At 34.4% G+C, this 20,225-nt stretch overlaps 1 protein-coding gene across 6 annotated transcripts in view; it reads left to right on the top strand.

The window, feature by feature from the left end:
- LOC128990912 (nucleolar transcription factor 1-like) overlaps positions 1-20,225 on the top strand; it is a 148,431-nt gene that overhangs the window by 86,221 nt on the left and 41,985 nt on the right. For all 6 annotated transcript variants that reach the window (XM_054413567.1, XM_054413568.1, XM_054413566.1 and 3 more), the window contains one exon: positions 18,784-18,967. In XM_054413567.1, the coding sequence (XP_054269542.1) occupies positions 18,784-18,967 (184 nt within the window). The remainder of the gene's footprint in view (positions 1-18,783; positions 18,968-20,225) is intronic.

Below are 20,225 nucleotides of genomic sequence, written 5' to 3'. Positions count from 1 at the left end.
ATTCTAGATGAACCACCACGGAACTACATGTTGATCACTTAGAGAACTGCTATGTAATGGCCTTCACTATGTTATTTGCAGTGCCACCACGGAACTACATGTTGATCACTTAGAGAACTGCTATGTAATGGCCTTCACTATGTTATTTGCAGTGCCACCACGGAACTACATGTTGATCACTTAGAGAACTGCTATGTAATGGCCTTCACTATGTTATTTGCAGTGCTACCACGGAACTACATGTTGATCACTTAGAGAACTGCTATGTAATGGCCTTCACTATGTTATTTGCAGTGCCACCACGGAACTACATGTTGATCACTTAGAGAACTGCTATGTAATGGCCTTCACTATGTTATTTGCAGTGCTACCACGGAACTACATGTTGATCACTTAGAGAACTGCTATGTAATGGCCTTCACTATGTTATTTGCAGTGCTACCACGGAACTACATGTTGATCACTTAGAGAACTGCTATGTAATGGCCTTCACTATGTTATTTGCAGTGCCACCACGGAACTACATGTTGATCACTTAGAGAACTGCTATGTAATGGCCTTCACTATGTTATTTGCAGTGCCACCACGGAACTACATGTTGATCACTTAGAGAACTGCTATGTAATGGCCTTCACTATGTTATTTGCAGAACCACCACGGAACTACATGTTGATCACTTAGAGAACTGCTATGTAATGGCCTTCACTATGTTATTTGCAGTGCCACCACGGAACTACATGTTGATCACTTAGAGAACTGCTATGTAATGGCCTTCACTATGTTATTTGCAGTGCTACCACGGAACTACATGTTGATCACTTAGAGAACTGCTATGTAATGGCCTTCACTATGTTATTTGCAGTGCTACCACGGAACTACATGTTGATCACTTAGAGAACTGCTATGTAATGGCCTTCACTATGTTATTTGCAGTGCCACCACGGAACTACATGTTGATCACTTAGAGAACTGCTATGTAATGGCCTTCACTATGTTATTTGCAGTGCCACCACGGAACTACATGTTGATCACTTAGAGAACTGCTATGTAATGGCCTTCACTATGTTATTTGCAGTGCCACCACGGAACTACATGTTGATCACTTAGAGAACTGCTATGTAATGGCCTTTACTATGTTATTTGCAGTGCCACCACGGAACTACATGTTGATCACTTAGAGAACTGCTATGTAATGGCCTTCACTATGTTATTTGCAGTGCTACCAACTAAAAACACTAAATGTTGATCACTTAGAGAACTGCTATGTAATGGCCTTCACTATGTTATTTGCAGTGCTACCAACTAAAAACACTAAATGTTGATCACTTAGAGAACTGCTATGTAATGGCCTTCACTATGTTATTTGCAGTGCTACCAACTAAAAACACTAAATGTTTACCAATAATTTATTTTAGTTAATTTAACAGTGAAATGAATGATGCTTATAGTTGACTTAGATAGATCTTTTGATAGATCTTTTAGTGTATACATTTTCTGTTTAAAATAAGATTTGTTAGTAGTTATTAAACAAATTATGTATTTTGTATAAATCATGCTAAAATTAGGTAATATTGTTCAAAATTTACAACTCAAATTTACAACTACTCGGGTGTGTTTCCTGATGACCTGAAGAATTACATCTTACCCATTCACAAATCTGGTCCTACTCTAGACATCCGCAACTACAGACCTATAGCTATCTTGAACAATGCGTCCACTTCAAGGAAAGGGAACATACTCTAAAACCATTAGGAAGTACTCATGAATATAATACTAGAAATAGGAACAATATTGCAATACCCATACATAATTTGGAACTATTTAAAAAGAAACCTACTTATGCTGGAGCACTGTTTTTTTCCAAATTACCATTAACCTTAAGACAAGAGCCGAATCCAAGAATATTACTTACTTCTTCTTGGTGCGTGCTTCCAGCTTCAAGTGATGCCGACCACACGGTGTCTCTCGTATACATAGCTTGCTAATCTCCAACAGTTAGGCTCAGTCAGGATTCTTTTGAGGGAACAGTCAGGTTGAAGTTTTCTCTTTAGCTCATCTCTCCCGTCTGACTTGCTTGGACAATGCAGGAGGATGTGTTCTAGAGTCTCTTCTTCCAATTGACAAACAAGACACAGGGGTGAATCTGCCAGGTTAAATCGGAAGAGATAGGATTGTGTAATTATATGTCCTATTCTTGCTCTTGAGGCAAACGATGCTACTGATCTGGGAAGGTGTTTGAAGACATCGATGTTGTTGGGTTCTTTGAGGAGGCTATAAAGATGGGGGCCAGTAGGTTCATCGTTCCATCTCTCTACCCACCTGTGTCTCAGAGTTCTGTGAGCTGTGGCTATGCAACTGGAGAGAGTTGGTTGCTTCGGTGGTATTGGATGCATGTTGGAGGCTGCTTTTGCTATTTTATCAGCTTCTTCATTTCCATGCAGTCCGCAGTGACCCGGTATCCATTGTAAACAAATATTTTTGCCTGAAGCTAGATCCAGGAGATAAAATATTTCTTCTGTTATATGATAATAGTTTGAAGGCTTGTATTGTTTTAGAAGCTGTAGTGCGCTTTTTGAATCGCTGAGGATGCATATGTTCTCACTCTCCAAACTTATGCAGTGGGCAGCTGCTGCGTTGATGGCTAGAAGCTCGGTTTCGGTGCTTGAGCATGAATTTGTTGGAACAAAAAAGGAGGTGTTGGAGTGTTCTGTGAAATAGCCGGCTCCAGATTTTGGTTTGGTGGGGTCCAAAGACCCATCAGTGTATCCAAAGAATCCAAGAATATTAAAAAGGAAACTTAAAGATTTTATAACGACTAAAGCATTGTATAATACACAAGAATTTCTTGACCCAGAGTTTAATTCAAAACCTTCTGAGACTTGAAGGGCTTTTGGATGTTTAGAATATTTTACTGCTTTCTTATTTTATTTATGATTGTTATTTGTTTTGTTGAGAATCTCTATGTAATATGCCACGATTGTAATTGTGACCGGGGGCGTAACCGGGATCGATTTAAAATAATAAGAATACTTTAGTGAGAGGTAAAAGAATGTTTAATCATTATTCAAATAAAGTGGATGGACAATATGATAAAGATAATAATAAAGACAATAATAAAAATTGATGATAAAATAATTACAGGCTCCTTTTATTTAAGTAGGCCTAAGCAAATGAAATTTATATATAAAACTCTAATAATTATAACTAGGTGAAACCCGTCGAAATCGACGGTTATTTTCAAGGATTACGCTAATTCATCTAACTGCGATAAATTGAGTGAAATTGTACATATTTTGAGCATTTAGCATTGTTTAAAGATTAATAAGTGTAAAAACAATAATGATAGTTACCAAATATGGTTGATCATTCAATGAATAAAATATCTCCCATACTGTACGTCATCGGAGTTATTAGTATATTATCTGGTATCTCATCGTTTGGATTAAACTTTAAATAGTATTAAAATCGTATTGGTGGATCTTTTGTAGTTAAACACTTCCGTGATTTCATCAGTGTAATGCAGATTAATCTATGATTTTATTTGAAAAAAATATCTGTTGGGAAGACACGTTCTAACTTCAAAGGGAGATATCCATTACAGTGTAAGTTTGATTTTTCCTTCGTCTCGTCGCGTCAGTTCACAGTTTTGAGAAATTTGTTGTGGGGTTACTGTTAAAGCTGGAATTCCTTGACATGGGGGATGTCAGTTAGTTGTCTCAGCCATATCAATTACATAAAGTTGTCAATATAATCTCTCTACGGAATGTGAGGTGTAGTGGAATATACTTGAAGTGAAGTTGGCTTTTATTCTTAAACTGTTAGGGGCCTCCTCATTTATATGCGGCTTCATTGACAACAAATAATGCAAATGACATAGCAATGGGACATTTCCAAAAAGCAAAAATACTGTAAATTTGCTGTTACCTAAATACACATGTTACGTTTACATGCATTGTTAATCAACACATCTTATAAAGGATGATGTGATCTAGTTTAAAAGGAATATGACCTTTCTGTCATGACAGTAGCTGCTTAAATATTATTTACTCATTGGGCCATATTTACAGCCAAAATGTTGTGTTATTTTCAATAACATAATATGGGTAAGTTACATAGATTTTTTTGCTGCTGATCAGTGCACTTTAAAAATATATATTTTGGAGATAAATTAAATGGTTTTTGTTGCAGAGTAGCGCTAGTAAACATGCACAACCCTTTTCGTTAGTCTAATAACATTCAAAGGCTCTCTAAGAATTCAAGTTCTTATTTGTATAGGTACATATCTATTTTATGTTTTCACTAAGCGGAATGAATACATCGAAGTAACCTCTCTGAAAAGTCTGCAGTATATTGCAGTTTTCCAGCTTAATGACTTTATCATGCAAATATTTCTACATAAATATTGTAAAATGTTTTATCCAGTTGCTGTAAACTACTTTTAATTTAACAAAATATGGACACGGCTCAAATAGGCACCGTGCCCTTCTGCACTTGTAGGCTATTATTTTGTATTGTATTACACAATTTAATATTTTTCCAATGATTGAAAACATGTATGACAATAATCTCATGAACCTATGATGATCTGTCTAGAACAATATGATAAAAATAAAGACAAAATGGTGAAAAGGGCAGTCACCAACCCGTAAAATAGATATAAGGTCAATAAGAAATAACTTTAAGAGTTACTGTGATAAAAGGATTTTCCACTGATTTCGTCATGGTATATATTGCAAAACATAACATGATACAGAAACAAATTAATTTTAAAATCAGAAAATAACATTGCAAATGCTTCTTTTGGACAATTCAGTAACTCCAATTAATGTGTCTTGTTTAAAATACAATTTACAAATTAACAGCTGTTTCATTAAAAAGTATTATCCACATGGCCAAAATGTAAACAAATCTGTAGAGGGATCTTTAAAGGCTTCTGGGGCAGAGCCCTAAGGGAATTTACTTCGTTTTTCTTTTGATAACCCATCTACAGACCAAGACCTTTCTTTTGACACCCCTACCAAGTTTCTACGCCCAGCCGTTCTCTCAAATTAGTGGAGACAAAGTTTCCAATTAAATTTTTAGATTCCCCCATGTTAATCTTATGGGAGAAAATCCAACTTTGATGGAAGATCCTGCCCAAACTAATAAAGATATCAAAAAACGAAAAACACTTTGCAAAACTACAGATCAGGGCAATTCTTTTGACATTTTAATCATCAAAATCGGTCCAAAATTGAGGGAGGAGTTCTGTTCACAAAAATCGGCTTAGCGTATTATATATATATATCAATATTATTATTATAGTATTATTATTATTATATTATTATAGTATTATATTATTATTATAGTATTATATATATCAATGTGGCGGATCCAAGATGGCGGCCAAAAATGTATACCCAGTCAAAATGAAGTACTTACTACTCTACAATGATCTGATGTGGTCCGGAGATGATATCTTAAGAAATGTAGAAAAAAGTAGGGGGGGAACTCATTTAAAACTCACCCTGTATTAAAGTGCTGTGTTTAGTAACTGCACTCTCAGATCATGATGGGCAATTGCTCACAATAAATACTATGAGTAAAGAAAAATCCAATAACCCTAAAATATTATTGGAATCAAAAAGGGTTTTTAGCAAAAATAACATTAATGGTTTTATAAAAGATTTAGAATTTGAGAACTGGACACAACTTTACCAAACCCCTATTGATAAAAAATTTACATTTTTTTACAATATTCTAAGGTTTTACTTTGATAAGAATTTTCCTGTGACTAATGTTCGTACAAAACACGGATTTAAGAATTGGATAGATAGAGAGATCAAAGAAGAAAGGCAAAACTTATTAAATGCTTGTAAAAACAAAAGGACAAATAAAAATATGACAGTTAAATTGAACATAAAGCAGCAAAAAAGAAGGTTAAAAAAACTCATAATTGAAAAGAAGAAACAATACTTTCACAATAAAATCACTTTATCTGAAAATGTAGCAAAAACTACTTGGAATTTAATCAATACTGAACTTGGAAGAAATTCTTCTAATTTACCATCCCAGATTATTTTAAAATATAATGGAAATTCTGTTACTAACCCTGTGGAAGTTGTCAACATAATGAATGATTACTATGCTGACTTAGTTGATAGCACAATAATTCCAAATTTGAATAATAAAGATTCCTTTGGGGATAGCCCCAAGCAGTCCAATGCTGTTATTGCTGATAAGTCTAGATTTAAGTTTCATACTATATCTGAGGAACAGTTAGATAAAATAATTAATTCAGTAAAGAACAAGTGGTCATCTGGATATGATGACATCCCAACAAAACTCATTAAGGCTTCAAAAAGAGCAATTCTTAAGCCTCTACTGCATGTTATTAATGCTTCTATGATATCTAGAGTATTTCCCACAGAATTAAAAGTATCAAAAATTATTCCAATATTTAAAAAGGGTGACAAGAAGGATCCTGCCAACTACAGACCTATTTCAATCCTACCATCATTATCAAAGTTTTTTGAAAAGTGTATGTTGATGCAACTAACTGATTATTTTGAAAAAAATAGCTTATTAGATTCGGAACAGCATGGTTTTAGACAAAATAAATCAACTATTACTGCAGTCATAGCTCTTGTTGAACATACAGGGTGATTGATATAAGTGTGCCAGCCGTTTTATTCGGAAACTATAAGAGATATCAAAAAAAGTTAAATGGTAAGTGCCTTGGATTTTTTATTTTAAAAATTTTAGTAAAGTCGAAAAAATTATTTTAGCCACCATTTTTCCAATATGGCCGCCAACTTTGATTTTTCTAACGGAACACCCTGTATGTTATGATGTATTCTGGTAGAAAATGTAATTTTAAGACGATTTTATTCTTGTGATTTTTTTCATAAACCTAACCGTTTCAAAGATAATAATGGTTAAAGTTTTGAAATTTCTGCATGAGAAAGAGTCTCGATAAAGGCCTAAGCAAGCATGCCAGCTGTTTTATTCTAAAACCATTCAAAATTTCACAACTTAAACCATTATTATCTTTGAAACGGTTCGGTTTATGAAAAAAATCACAAGAATAAAATCGTCTTAAAATTACATTTTCTACCAGAATACACCATAAAATACAGGGTGTTCCATAAGAAAAATCAAAGTTGGCGGCCATATTGGAAAAATGGTGGCTAAAATAATTTTTTTGACTTGACTACGATTTTTTAAATAAAAAATCCAAGGCACTTACTGTTTAACTTTTTTTGATATCTCTTATAGTTTTCGAATAAAACGGCTGGCACACTTATATCAATCACCCTGTATTGTGGATAAATTAGACAAAGGTGACCATACTGTTTCTGCATTTCTAGATCTGACTAAAGCGTTTGACAGTGTATCCCATTCTATTTTACTAGAAAAACTAACTTTTAATGGTATAATTGGCAAAGATTTAGCTTTATTAAAATCATACCTAATAGGTCGAAGGCAATATGTGGAAACTAAACACCTCAATGGCAATAGATTATTTAAAATAAAGTCAAAAACTAGATTAATTAAATATTCCGTTCCCCAGGGATCAGTCCTGGGACCATTCCTATTCCTTGTGTACTTAGGAAAGTTACCAGAATGTCTTTTGAACCTAACATTAAATAATAAATTTTGTATTTTTGCAGATGATATTAATCTAACGATAGCTAGTAGCAATAGAAGTAATGTTTTTGATCAATTATCCCTAGCAACAAACAAAGTTAACGAAAGACTAAATAACTTGAACCTTTTAACTAATAAAAATAAAACAACAATAATTAAATTCTCTTGTAAAAATGGTAATTCAAGGAATAACACAGAACTAACAGACTGCCTTAATACTGTTGACCTTGCTGAAAAGTCAAAGTTCCTTGGTATTTTACTGGATAGAAAACTGTCTTGGTCAGAACATGTAAATGAGGTCTGTTCAAAAGTTAGTTCAGGAGTCTTTGCTCTGAAGAGATTGTCCTCTTTTTGTGACATCAAAACATTGCAATCAATGTATTTTTCAATGGTCCATACCCATATTGGGTATGGTCTTGAAGTATATGGAGCAACATCAAATTTTAACCTCAAAAAGATTTTACATCTTCAAAAAGATGCAATAAGATCAATGCTTAAATTGGATTTTGATGCACACTGTAAAAAACATTTTATTGGATTGGGTATCATGACAGTTTATAGCCTTTATATTTACAAGACTGTTCTTCATGTTAAACGTAATATTTCAACATTTACTAGAAACGTCGATAATCATAATTACAACACAAGAAACCGATATAATTTCCAAATTAATAAGCATAAAAAAGAAATATTTAAACAAAAACCATCATACATTGGAATACAATTTTTTAATCAATTACCAATAAAAATAAAAAATGAAACAGATGACAACAGATTTAAAAACGCTCTAAAATTACATTTGACACAAAATGCTCTGTATAAATTCAAAGATTTCTGGGCTAAGCAATAACAGCATTGACTTAAAATGTTTTAGGCCTATTGCTGTTTCACTGAACTATATTTTTGTTTTTTGTTTTCACTGTAGTATACTTTTGTTTTATACCTACTTGAGAGAGGACTGTATTGTTTTGTTGTTTTTGTTCTTGTGTATTGTATTTGTCTTTTATTTGTGTTCATATTTTATGTAACGATGAATTTGACACCATTCTTGTATATACAATATATACTAATGAAATGAAATGAAATATGCTTTATTGTCTTTTGAATTTGTACAAATCATCGACAATGTCAAGATACAGCTAAAATTATAGCATAGTCAGGTAATTAATTAATAAAATACTTATAGCTAACTTAACAAAGGGAGACATATTATAATACATATTCTAAATGAATAATTACAACTGAAGAATCTTATTCTTAAAAAAATCTTCCAAACTTTAAAATGGGTTATTGGTCAGCCAACAATAAAATTTACTTTTGAAATCCTTTATATTGTGTAATTTAATTATGGATTCAAGAAAGTTGTACACTTTAAGTGATAAAACTATGTGACTATTTAGAGTTTTACTTAAACGATGGAATTCTATTGTGGTATGGTTCTTATTTCTGGTATTATGATCATGAGTATGGTTTCTAAATTTTAAAAGATGTTGATTTTCCAAGATATAAACTATTAAGTCATAAATATAAACGTTAATAATAGTAGGGATTTGAAGATTTCTAAAAAGTGGTTTGCTGTGGTCTCTTGAGCCTTTATTAGAGATAACTCTAACCGCTTTCTTTTGCCAAACAAGAATTTCCTCTACCCTAGCACAATTGCCCCAAAAAATTAGACCATACCTGAAAATGGATTGAAAATATGAAAAATATGCTGTTCGGACATAATTTAATGGAATGCATTTTTTCAGACAACCTAGTAAAAATATTACACGAGAAAGTCTGGTATTTAAATAGTCTATATGAGAATCCCAAGTTAGCTGACTATCTACATATATTCCCAAAAACTTTGCTGAAAAAACTTTACTACCCTTATCACTGTTCTCAAAAAACTCTCTTGAATTATAATTTAAGGAAAATACCAATTTTTGTGATTTTTCTTTGTTAAGCAAAAGTCCATTACTATGAAACCAATTTTGTGCATTATTTAATGTTTCATCAGCCAATTTTTCAAGTTCTTTATAGTTTTTACTAGTAGATAAAAAGGTAGAGTCATCTGCGTACAGAATGGTTTTACAATCAACAGAAGAGGGTAGATCATTTATATAGATTAAGAAAAGAAGGGGACCAAGGACTGAACCCTGTGGCACTCCCCACTCGACTGACACTTCATCTGACCATCTTCCTTTTATACAAACTGCTTGTTTGCGATTTTGCAAGTAGCTTCTTAAAAAAGATAATGGAGGGCCATCAAATCCATAGTACTGTAATTTAGAGATGAGAATATTACTGTCAACAGAGTCAAAAGCTTTACTGAGGTCACAGAAGGTGGCCTGAGCATAAGTTTTATTTTCGAAAGAGAGATGAACTTGCCTGACTAGATCGTCCAATGCATTGATAGTGGATTTTCCCTTTCTAAAACCGTATTGGTTGTTGTTCAAGATGTTGTTTTTTTCTAAATAATTTCTGATTTGATCGTAAATAAGTATTTCTATTAGTTTTCCCAATACAGGTATAATTGAAACTGGTCTGTAGCTCTGAGGTTGGTCTTTAGGACCTTTTTTGTAAATAGGACAGACTCGAGAGACTTTGAGCAAGTCAGGAAAAACCCCTTCTGATAAAAGGTTATTTATGCATATTGCCAAGGGGTTAGCCAAACAGTCAATAATAACTTTTAACAGATTGTTTGACATATTGTACACATCCACACTAGCTGATCTTTTCATCCTTTTAGTGGCACTAAGAATATCACTAGGTGTGATGGCTGACCAACAAAATTTATTACAACTATCAATTTCATATTTTTTCAAAAAATCATTACAAGAAGTGATTATACCTGGAATTTTAATAATTTGTTTGATCTTGTCTACACTGTCAACAAAAAACCTATTGAAAGTATTTGGCTCAATTTGCAAATCAGCTGTGTTTTTTATTTCACAGTTATTCTTTATTACCTCCCATGCGGCTTTACATCTGTTATTACTTTCTTCTATGTATTTAGCATTGTTTTCTAGCTTTGCTTCATTTAAAGAGTTTTTATATTGACATTTCAGTTTTAAATATTTATACCTTAGTTCAGTATTGTTCACATTTCCAGTATCTTTAAGTAAAGATACTGGAATGAATTAGCAATGAATAAAGATGTTTTGAATTGAATTGAATTGAATTGAATACAGTAATGAATGAAGCCTTAGATGGAAAGTAGAGAATCCATTTTCTATCCTATTTTATTTACAAAAGTACTTCCTTGAATAACTTACTAAGTTTTTAGTTGTGAAATCAATCACCTTCAGGAAAATTACCCTGGTCAGAATTTTCCGCGATGAATATGGGTACACCATCAAAATATGTAGCCCTACTTAAAGCAACATAAAGCCCATGACTGAAAACTGGTCTGGGTAAGAGCAGTGCTACTCTTTTAAGTGATTGCCCTTGTGCTTTATTGATTATCATTGCAAATGATAAAGCTAACAGAAATTGGCAGCTTTCCATTTTAAATGGTAAGTTTGTTTCCAACGGGCACATTTTTATCCTCGGAATCAAAATATGTCCCCTCTCACTTGTTCCAGTTAGGACTTTTACATTCTATTAAATTGTTAACCATTTTGGCCACTTGGAGTCTTGTTCCATTAATGAGGCCCTTCTTGGTGTATTGATATTCCTCATCAAAACCATTGCCCCGTTTTTTAAATCAATCTGTGTCTTGGCAATCCACCGACCTTCATATTGTTTAAAAACTCTGCTGGGCATTCTAGATGGGCGTTTAAATTATCTCCAAGCAAACTATAAATGATTTCGAACACCTTGGGCTCAGCTGGCAATTTTTTCAAGACTTTTTTGTTGATCAAATCACAGTCACTGTTTTTGGAGCTATGGCTTTGTCTTTCATTTTGACCATTTTGTATACTTTCAACGACGTTTGGTTGGATGAAATCATCAGCACATCCAACTCCAAGCATTTTTGCTGGCAAAATGGGGAATCCATCAGCTTCCTATCAGCTTTAGCCTATTTGAACTCTTTAATTTCCTGCTCGTGTACGTATTGCGTCATGAAGTTTCATATATAGCTCTGCTCGAAGTTTTGACTGTTCCCTATGAATGAAACCGAGACGTTCACCTTCAATTTTTGTAAAAATTATAAAACTATATATTGAAGTTTAACCTTACCACCACAGCAGAATACTGAAGCCTAACAGATAGCCTGTGGGCCTCCGGTGTGTAGTTGTCGAGTCGATCCCTCCATAAGGGAAAAGCAAGGGATAGGCTATTGTATCAAGACCTGAACAATGTGCAGCCAAATCTTCTGGGGTCCCATTTTTAGGATAGGTACACAACAAATAATTTTAAAAAAATTTTATAGCAACAAACATGAATTAGTAGTATAGGATTTGTTTTGTTTTGATTTATAAATAAATTGTCTGGTAGATCAGCTGTTTCGTGTCAAATTAATGAATGTCAAAGATTTGTGATTTTAAATAGGTATTACAGTAGCCTACGGTTTTGTAAATCATGGTAACTTTTTCTCAACTAAATTTTACTATTCCCAGCTTTAAAATAAAGTAGTATGATCCATTATTAGTATACTTTAATATACATTGGTTACCAAACGTGATAACATTTAATATACATTAACAGTCATAATAAACACTAATTTTTTATGTAGTAGACTTTGACTATTTTCAACTAAAAACATATGTTTTTATAAATTAAAAATATCTCCCATGTTATCCTTATAAAGAAAAAACTGACTTTAAGGGCCTCTGACGCCCTTACCAACGACTTTATCAAAAATCCAATACCGTTGGGCACAACTACACGTTTTAACCTTTATTTTGAGACCTCTAACGTCAAAATTGGGCAAATAATAACGGAGGAGTTCGATTAACAAAAAACGGCTTAGCCTATTATATATATAGATAGATAGATATAGATAGATAGATATATATAGATAGATTCTTTTTGACACGTTATTATATTCAAACAGGAATTTAATAGTCACTATATTTATTCACACAAATTATAAATGAAATCAATTATTATAAAATTGATTACGATTAGTATCAATCAATCACTGACTTTAAAAAGTTAAGTTAGCCTGGACAATCACAAAAATTATAAAGTTGAAATATTAATAAAGTAATCGCCTTACCAAAAACCCGGAGACCGGCGAAGTGTCCCCGTGAGATTACTGGGGCCAAGTGTCTTCCTTTCGGTCAACTCCAACCTCAGTCTCTCCAAAGTACAATGCTAAGTCTACGGTTTTTGTGGGTTGGTCGATTGAGCAAGGTACGTGTCATCAAGAATTCTGTCTACTAAATGCCAATGTTCTGACACTGGTATATGCATTGTAAAATCCATTTACCAGGTCTTTTATTTTTGAAATATAATCCCAAGATTTAGAAAATAATTTTTGGTGACTACCCGTCACAAATAGTATAAATAGCCTTATTTTTATGGTAAAAAATGGTAGAAATAAGTCAGAAAACAGTTTTAAGTTATAATAAAGAACCACTTTTCGACACTGTTCAATGTACTGTAAATATGTACTAAAAGAATAAAGATTGTTTGAAATGAAATGAATACACTCTCCAAAATCTTTGAAAAGTTGATCCTCAAACGACTGAATTTTGCCATCAAGCCGTATCTCTATCCACTGCAGCATTGATTTTCTACCTGACGCTCAATTACCACCAATCTTTTGGTAATGCAAGCTGACATCCTTAATGCCTTTCAAGATCGCTTGCAAGTGGACGCCATTTATCTTGACTTTGCTAAGGTGTTCGACAGGGTAAACCATCCGCCCCTCCTCACCAAGCTCCAAGCTGCTGGTGTAACTGGGAAAATGCTATCTTGGTTCAAGTCCTACCTTGCAAAATGCCCGGTCCAAGTTAAGTTTCTTGGTTCTTTATCTCACAAATTTTTCCCCACATCTGGTGTTCCCCAGGGCTCACACCTTGGTCCACCACTTTTCAACATCTTCATAAATGACCTGGTGACCCAAGTTGGTAACCATTGCCTTCTTGACGACCTGAAGATGTACCCTACCATTAGAAGCCACGAAGACTGCCTTCTCCTCCAACGTAGTCTCGATGCCGTCCAGAACTGGTGTGTCTCAAACCACATGGATCTAAATATTAAAAAGTGTGTAGCCATATCGTTTAGCAAGAAGAAGTCTCAGTCTCAGTTCGTATATAGCCTGGGTCAATCTAATCTTGCAAGGGTTAATGAAGTGAGGGATTTAGGCGTGACCTTAACCTCCTCCCTGTCATGGGAACGTCACATTACCTCTAGTTGCGGAAAAACCCTTCAAGCCCTGGGTTTTGTTCTTCGAAGCTCCAAATATTTCCAAGACATTACTCTACTCAAAACCCTGTTCCTGGCCTTCGTATTGCCACACCTAGAGTTTGGCTGTTGTGTTTGGTCACCTCACCAAGACTATCTCAAGACCGAACTTCAAATGGTTGTTAATCACTTCTTGAGAGTGGTCGGTGTGAGGTTGGGCTACAACTACAGAGAGGTACCCATCCAAGAAGTCTCCAAGGACCTCTTCTCTTGTGAGCATGTCAGCACCAACTATCATCTCGTCAGCCCACTGCCCAGAGCCCAACGTCTCGTAAATGCTCTACCTGATGATATTGACCTTTTTAATATGTCGCTGGCTACTTTCAAGAAATGTGTGGTGATTTCGAAGTGGTGAAGTGAAGATCTTTCTGTGTTTTGTGCCTGTGCCTCTCTGTGTACGCAAATTTTTCTACTGCCCTTTTCTGGTTTTGTTTAATTTCACGGCAGTATGGTTCACATATTTTCTGTTATGTTTGGGTTGTTGCTTTGCTTGGTTTGGTTCATGCTTAATTATTGTTTCTGTTTTTGCACTCAAATGCTATTATCAAATAATTTTCTTAAATTAGTAGATTATTATTGTTAATTTCATCTGTTTGTCAACTTGTATTTATTGTTGCTATTTATTGTTGTTTTTGTATTTTATTGTTATCTCGTAGCTTGTTTCTGTTCTGAATTGTATTACATTTGCATCTTGTTAATCGCTTTAAATTGTATCACAATCTTAATCATCATATGTATCGCTGTCAGCCGTTGAAACGATAAATGAATAAATGAATGAATAAATGAATAAAGTGTTTTTGGATAAAAACTGGGAATTTTATAGAAACTTGATTAACTTGTCAAAAATTGTGCAAAATTGTATTAGAAAATAGGAAATTTAATTAATTATTGAATTTGTACTTTTTGGGTCTAACATCGGCACACTACTATCTACTTATATATATATATACATATATGTATATAAAATGTGTGTATGTGAACACGATAACTTGAATAATTTTTGTCCGATTTTGATGAAATTTGGTTTGAAGGTGGTAAGGCGGGATAATTTTGAATGAGTTCGCGAACCAGCATGATCGAACCATGAGAACGGGGTTTTACAAAGGGTTTTATGGGTAAAAATTAGTTTTTCAAATTTTCGACTCTCTTAACACAAAATTTCTCAATTTCTCTCCAGACCTTTTTAAAGAGCTTAAAAAAAACAAATAATTTAGTATATCAAAGTGTTTTTGTACAATTATTGGTTACGGAGAAAATTCAAAAACTTGTTGTTTTAAAATTCTCATGCTATTCTTATGGAAAATATTGTAAAATGTTGTAGTTTGCTTGTTTATGGATGTATTTTGATCAAACTTGGTAAATTTATAATTTATTTTATTTTATGTTATTAATATTTTACTAAAAAAAAACAACTTTTTTACTCTCCCTGTAGCAGCAAGCCTAGGTACTCATAAAACCTAATGTTAATTAAATACACTTAATTGAAAATCAATTCAGGCAAATGGAAATTCGCTTAGTCGGCAGGTTTGCTGCGGCAGGGGTATTTTATTGTTTAGGTGCAGTGGTAGAACATTATGGCTATGGTAGATGTGCTATATTAGCATACCGTAAATTAAAAGATAAAGAACCAAATTTTCTTTAACGGTGTCCTCTCCCATTGCAAACGCAAAGCCAAGTATAACTGCAATAAGCATTTTATACTTATACGTCAAACCCGTACGAAGGACGGGTACTCTGCTAGTAAATAATAAAGTTGATTTTAATAATAAATAATAGGCCAAGTAAATACTCGAATATTTTATAAATACTTAGCCAAATTTCTTCCTTCTTATAAAAAAATCGTAAATAGTGAGAAAAAAACTTGTTTACAAAAGCCTAATAAAAATACGGTGTTCGGAAAGATGGGGACAAGGAAAATTAGGGACACAGAAACTTGGGGACAAATAGGGTTGTGAGCCGAGAGGGAGGCAAACGGAGGCTGACTAAGCTCTGAGAACGACTCTTTAAATCGACTCGTTCTCTCTTATTGTAAGTTTTACCTACGTCTAGTTATACCTACGAGTTGTTGTATTTACATCTAGTTGTATCTTCCCTTCAATTTGTCACCTTGTTAAATGTACTTTTGTAGAGTGTAGCGACAACAGATTTAGAACATTAAAGTGTTTTTGTAGGGTTGTTTAATTAATCACGGAGTAAAGTCAAATAATAGTTGTAAATGATTATTCAATATACATTTATTTAATCAAAATGCACTTGAATATTTACAAAACAATAGCTTCAACTTCGTGTGGATATTATAGCCTCCGATTTATTTTATACTAGCAGAGTACCCGTCCTTCGTACGGGGATGGAATATAAGTATAAAATGCTTATTGCAGTTATACTCAAGCTTTGCGTTTGCAATAAGGGAGGACACAGTTTGATAAAATTTGCTTTTTTAAATTTACAATATTCTATAGTACCTATTACACATCTACCATAGCCATAATGTTCTACCACTTCACCTAAACAATAAATTATCAACAATTCGCAAAATATCACAAATTATTCATGAAATTAAAAAAACATAAACATAACTGTAAACAATCCTACTTTGACAGTTCTCATTGCGAATCACAGTTTTTTGTTGCTGCTTAGTTCAAATCGGCTGTTTTCATACATGCAAAAAAATATAGTGCTGCGCCCTGTTGGTAAATCTTATAACTTTGTAATGCTTTTCCATATCATAGAACCAACTTTTTTATTTGAAACAGCTGACTAAATTCTTTAATTCCCTTTAAATATGAATACTCATAAGGTTAACATGGGGAATTACAGAGCCACTGGGGCGGAGCCCGAAAAGATTTTTGAGATAAGAATATGCCTATATGTTAATCGGGAATGTAAGCTATCATCATGCCAAATTTCAGCCCAATCTGTCCAGTGGTTTATGCGTGATTGAACTTCAAACACACAAACAAACACACAAACTTTCACATTTATAATATTAGTAAGATGACCGTGAATATAGGCGAATTTCTCTCGTGACTAGCCATTTACTGAGAAAGATTAAAGAAATGCCTGTTGTAAAATATTGTCGGAGGCATCTGGTACAAAGTGTTCCACCTATTGTTTAATCTAAGGAAAAACCCATAAACATTCAGTACTTGGAAAGGTAAAGGAAATATGAGGAAATAGAATACAGTGATGTCCAGTTAATCCCCTCGCATGTTTCTCGGAATGGACTTAATTTGAAATTTCTTAGATTTTCCTTTCAAACAGGTCAGTTATTGGGGTGTCGGGTCACTCGAGTCAGTTCACTTTTGTGTAGTTGCAAGAGTGTGATTGACCTCTAATTTCCAACCTAAATATTGTTTTAGTTTTACGTGTTAATCGCAAAAGAGGAACTCTAAGATTCAGCCGTTGATAAAACTATTTTTTCCTGAATTCTTTATAGTGGTGGTAATTTAGGCCTATTTTCTTCATCATCAGTTTATACTCATTAAAATATTTTTATACAAAATTATCCAAAACACTGGTTTGTATGATACTGGACACGTTTTATTCAATTCTTTACTGCAAACGTCACACCAAATACCAATAATGTTACGAGATAATATTTCGTCTGAAAACAAATGCCGATCTGCTTAGAAATCTGTTCTTCCTACAAACTTTCACTTGTATCTTTAAGTTATAAGTTATATACAATAAGTGACGTGTTTTTGTAATCACTTCCAGTACAATTAATTTAGTGAAAAGTTTTACACATTCGTTGTCGGTACAGGTTTTTGAAAAAATGTATTCTCGGTTCAAAGTACCAGTACAATCGGTACATAACTAACCAAACACACCAAATACAAAAGTAACCAACACCATAATCCGACGCAATGTGCAAACAAAATACAATTTATGTCATAAAGTTTATCTAGGTCTATACAATCACAAACATATTCGAGTTTTAAACTTGTAACGCTTAATTTATTACATCAGCATATCCAAAGTGACATTACATTATACTCAGTAATATTATTGCATAGAATACTTTTATATTTTCTGTAATATATATTTAAATTATCCAATATGCGTAAAAAGAAGCTAGCAAACCTAGGTGATCAGGCATGAATCAATCAGTACTTGACTGACTTTTACAATTTTTAGGTTTATTCAACTTATGATTTTGAAGTCAACCCTTTATTGTAGCTCTTTGTGAACTGAAACAGGAGCTTATCTCTCCCTTCCCCCCGGCCACACCCCTATTTGTCCCTAACTTTCTCTGTGTCCCCAACTTTCCGTGTCCCGTGTCCCCATCTTTCCTAAACTCCATTTGGGGCCCTCAGCTACATGCTGTGAAGGGGCCCTCTACTGGGGGAGTATTTTATTATGAGTATTTTTGAGGCCCCAAATGGTCCCAGTCCGGGCCTGGCTATACCATTTGTTTGCATGATAAATTGTTTTATATTGCTTCCACAGTTGCCCTTCAGAAGCTATAGCTTGAGCTCTATTTTTTAAGGTTTTGTGCATAAAAGTTTAGTTAAAGGCCGTGACGTATTATCACTGCCAGAATGTCACCTCTGTAGCCTATCTAGAATTTTCGGCATAGCATCTTCATAACTCAAACCTCGCTTAGTTGAAAAACTCAATAACTCAAATTTGTATCGTACCCACTTCAGATTCGAGATATCTTACTGTACCTCTTAGAGTGTTAATAGAGTTGCCATTTTATCACTGTACTAAGTAGTTTTTGTCTTGTTACTTGTATTCAGAATAATTTTGAAAACAATTTACATTTAAGGTGTATTTTCTACTACAAAGTTGTAATTAATTTTTGTTCACCAGAACTGCCTGGGATTTGTTTAAAACAGAGTTGGTAAAGAAAAACAGTCATTTACCAAAAAAAGCGGCTTTCAAGCAGGCAGCTGTGCAGTGGAAAACCCTTTCACAGAAAGAAACCGAGAAATACAAGAAACGGCACCAGCAGCTCAAAGACAAGTACATGTCAGATTTTGAAGAATTCTTGAATGTGAGTACTTCACTATTATTTATTCTTTTATGAATCTTAAGTTGTTACAATGGATGTACAGGGCAGGGCAGAGTGGACTCCCTAGTTTCAATCAGTCACTGAAGAGCGTGAGCGCGAGTTAGCGGAGTGGGAGAGGTTTCATGTGGTTGGGGGAAGGACGCCATTGTTAGTAGTCACCATGCCGTGGACTGGCGAGCATCGTGGTTTTGTAGTCGAAACGTTCTTTAAAAATAAGGATAGTGTGGTGGCGACCCAGCGTGCATTTCGTAGACTGTTTGGTTTGAATCGTCATGATAGTGTTCCCGATGATATCCGGTCGCCCGTACACTTGTAATAAGGAAATGGATTACAAGTGTACGGGCGACCGGATCTGCACTGCCTAGCGAACCAGTCGGACAACCAAAGAGTGTGAGGACACCAGAGAATATAATGGCGGCGAGAGCGTTTATTGAACAATCTCCATCGCGCTCTGCGCGGAAACTTGCTGCTGCTCTTGGAATGTCGGTGAGGCGAATTTTACACTCAGACCTTAATTTACACCCGTATAAGATGATGGTTGTTCAAGAATTGATGCCAGCAGATTTTGTTAAACGTACAGATGCTTGCAATGCAATACTGGCTTCTTTACAACCCTGCACTATTCTGTGGTCTAGTGATGAGGCACATTTTCACCTCTCGGGCACAGTAAATAAACAAAATTTTTGTTACTGGGCAGCTGAAAACCTACGAACTCTTCACCAAAAACCTCTTCATTCTCCAAAAGTGACTGTGTGGTGTGCTGTGTCCTCCATAGGCATAATTGGCCCCTACGTTTTTGAATCGGAAGGTGCAACCATTACTGTGAACGCTGTGCGCTATTGTCAGATGTTGGAGAACTTTTTCTTCCCCAGAATTCATACCGCCCGTCGCTCTCGCCAACTTCTGCAAGAACGGTTTCCCGGCCGCTTGATCTCATTACGAGGGGATGTTTCATGGCCCCCTCGCTCCCCCGATCTAAGCCCATGCGATTATTTTCTTTGGGGTTACCTCAAATCTGAGGTTTACAAAGTTCGACCAAGGACCTTGGAAGCCCTTAAGGAAGCAATTGTTGATGTTTTCACTGGAATAATGCCAGATATGCTGCGTAGAGTTTTTGAAAACTTCATTGAACGGCTGAATATGTGCATCGCTCGTCAAGGTCGTCACCTGGACGATATCATTTTTAAAACTTAATGAAAAATAAATGGCATTGTTTTTAGATTTCAGAAATAAAAAGCTT

This window comes from Macrosteles quadrilineatus, unplaced genomic scaffold (assembly GCF_028750875.1).
Source record: "Macrosteles quadrilineatus isolate MER2022 unplaced genomic scaffold, UCM_ALF_1.0 Scaffold_3__2_contigs__length_128488019, whole genome shotgun sequence".
Lineage (NCBI taxonomy): Eukaryota > Metazoa > Arthropoda > Insecta > Hemiptera > Cicadellidae > Macrosteles > Macrosteles quadrilineatus.
The sequence above is the reverse complement of the archived record's forward strand: the minus strand, read 5'-3'. Positions and strand labels throughout refer to the sequence as shown.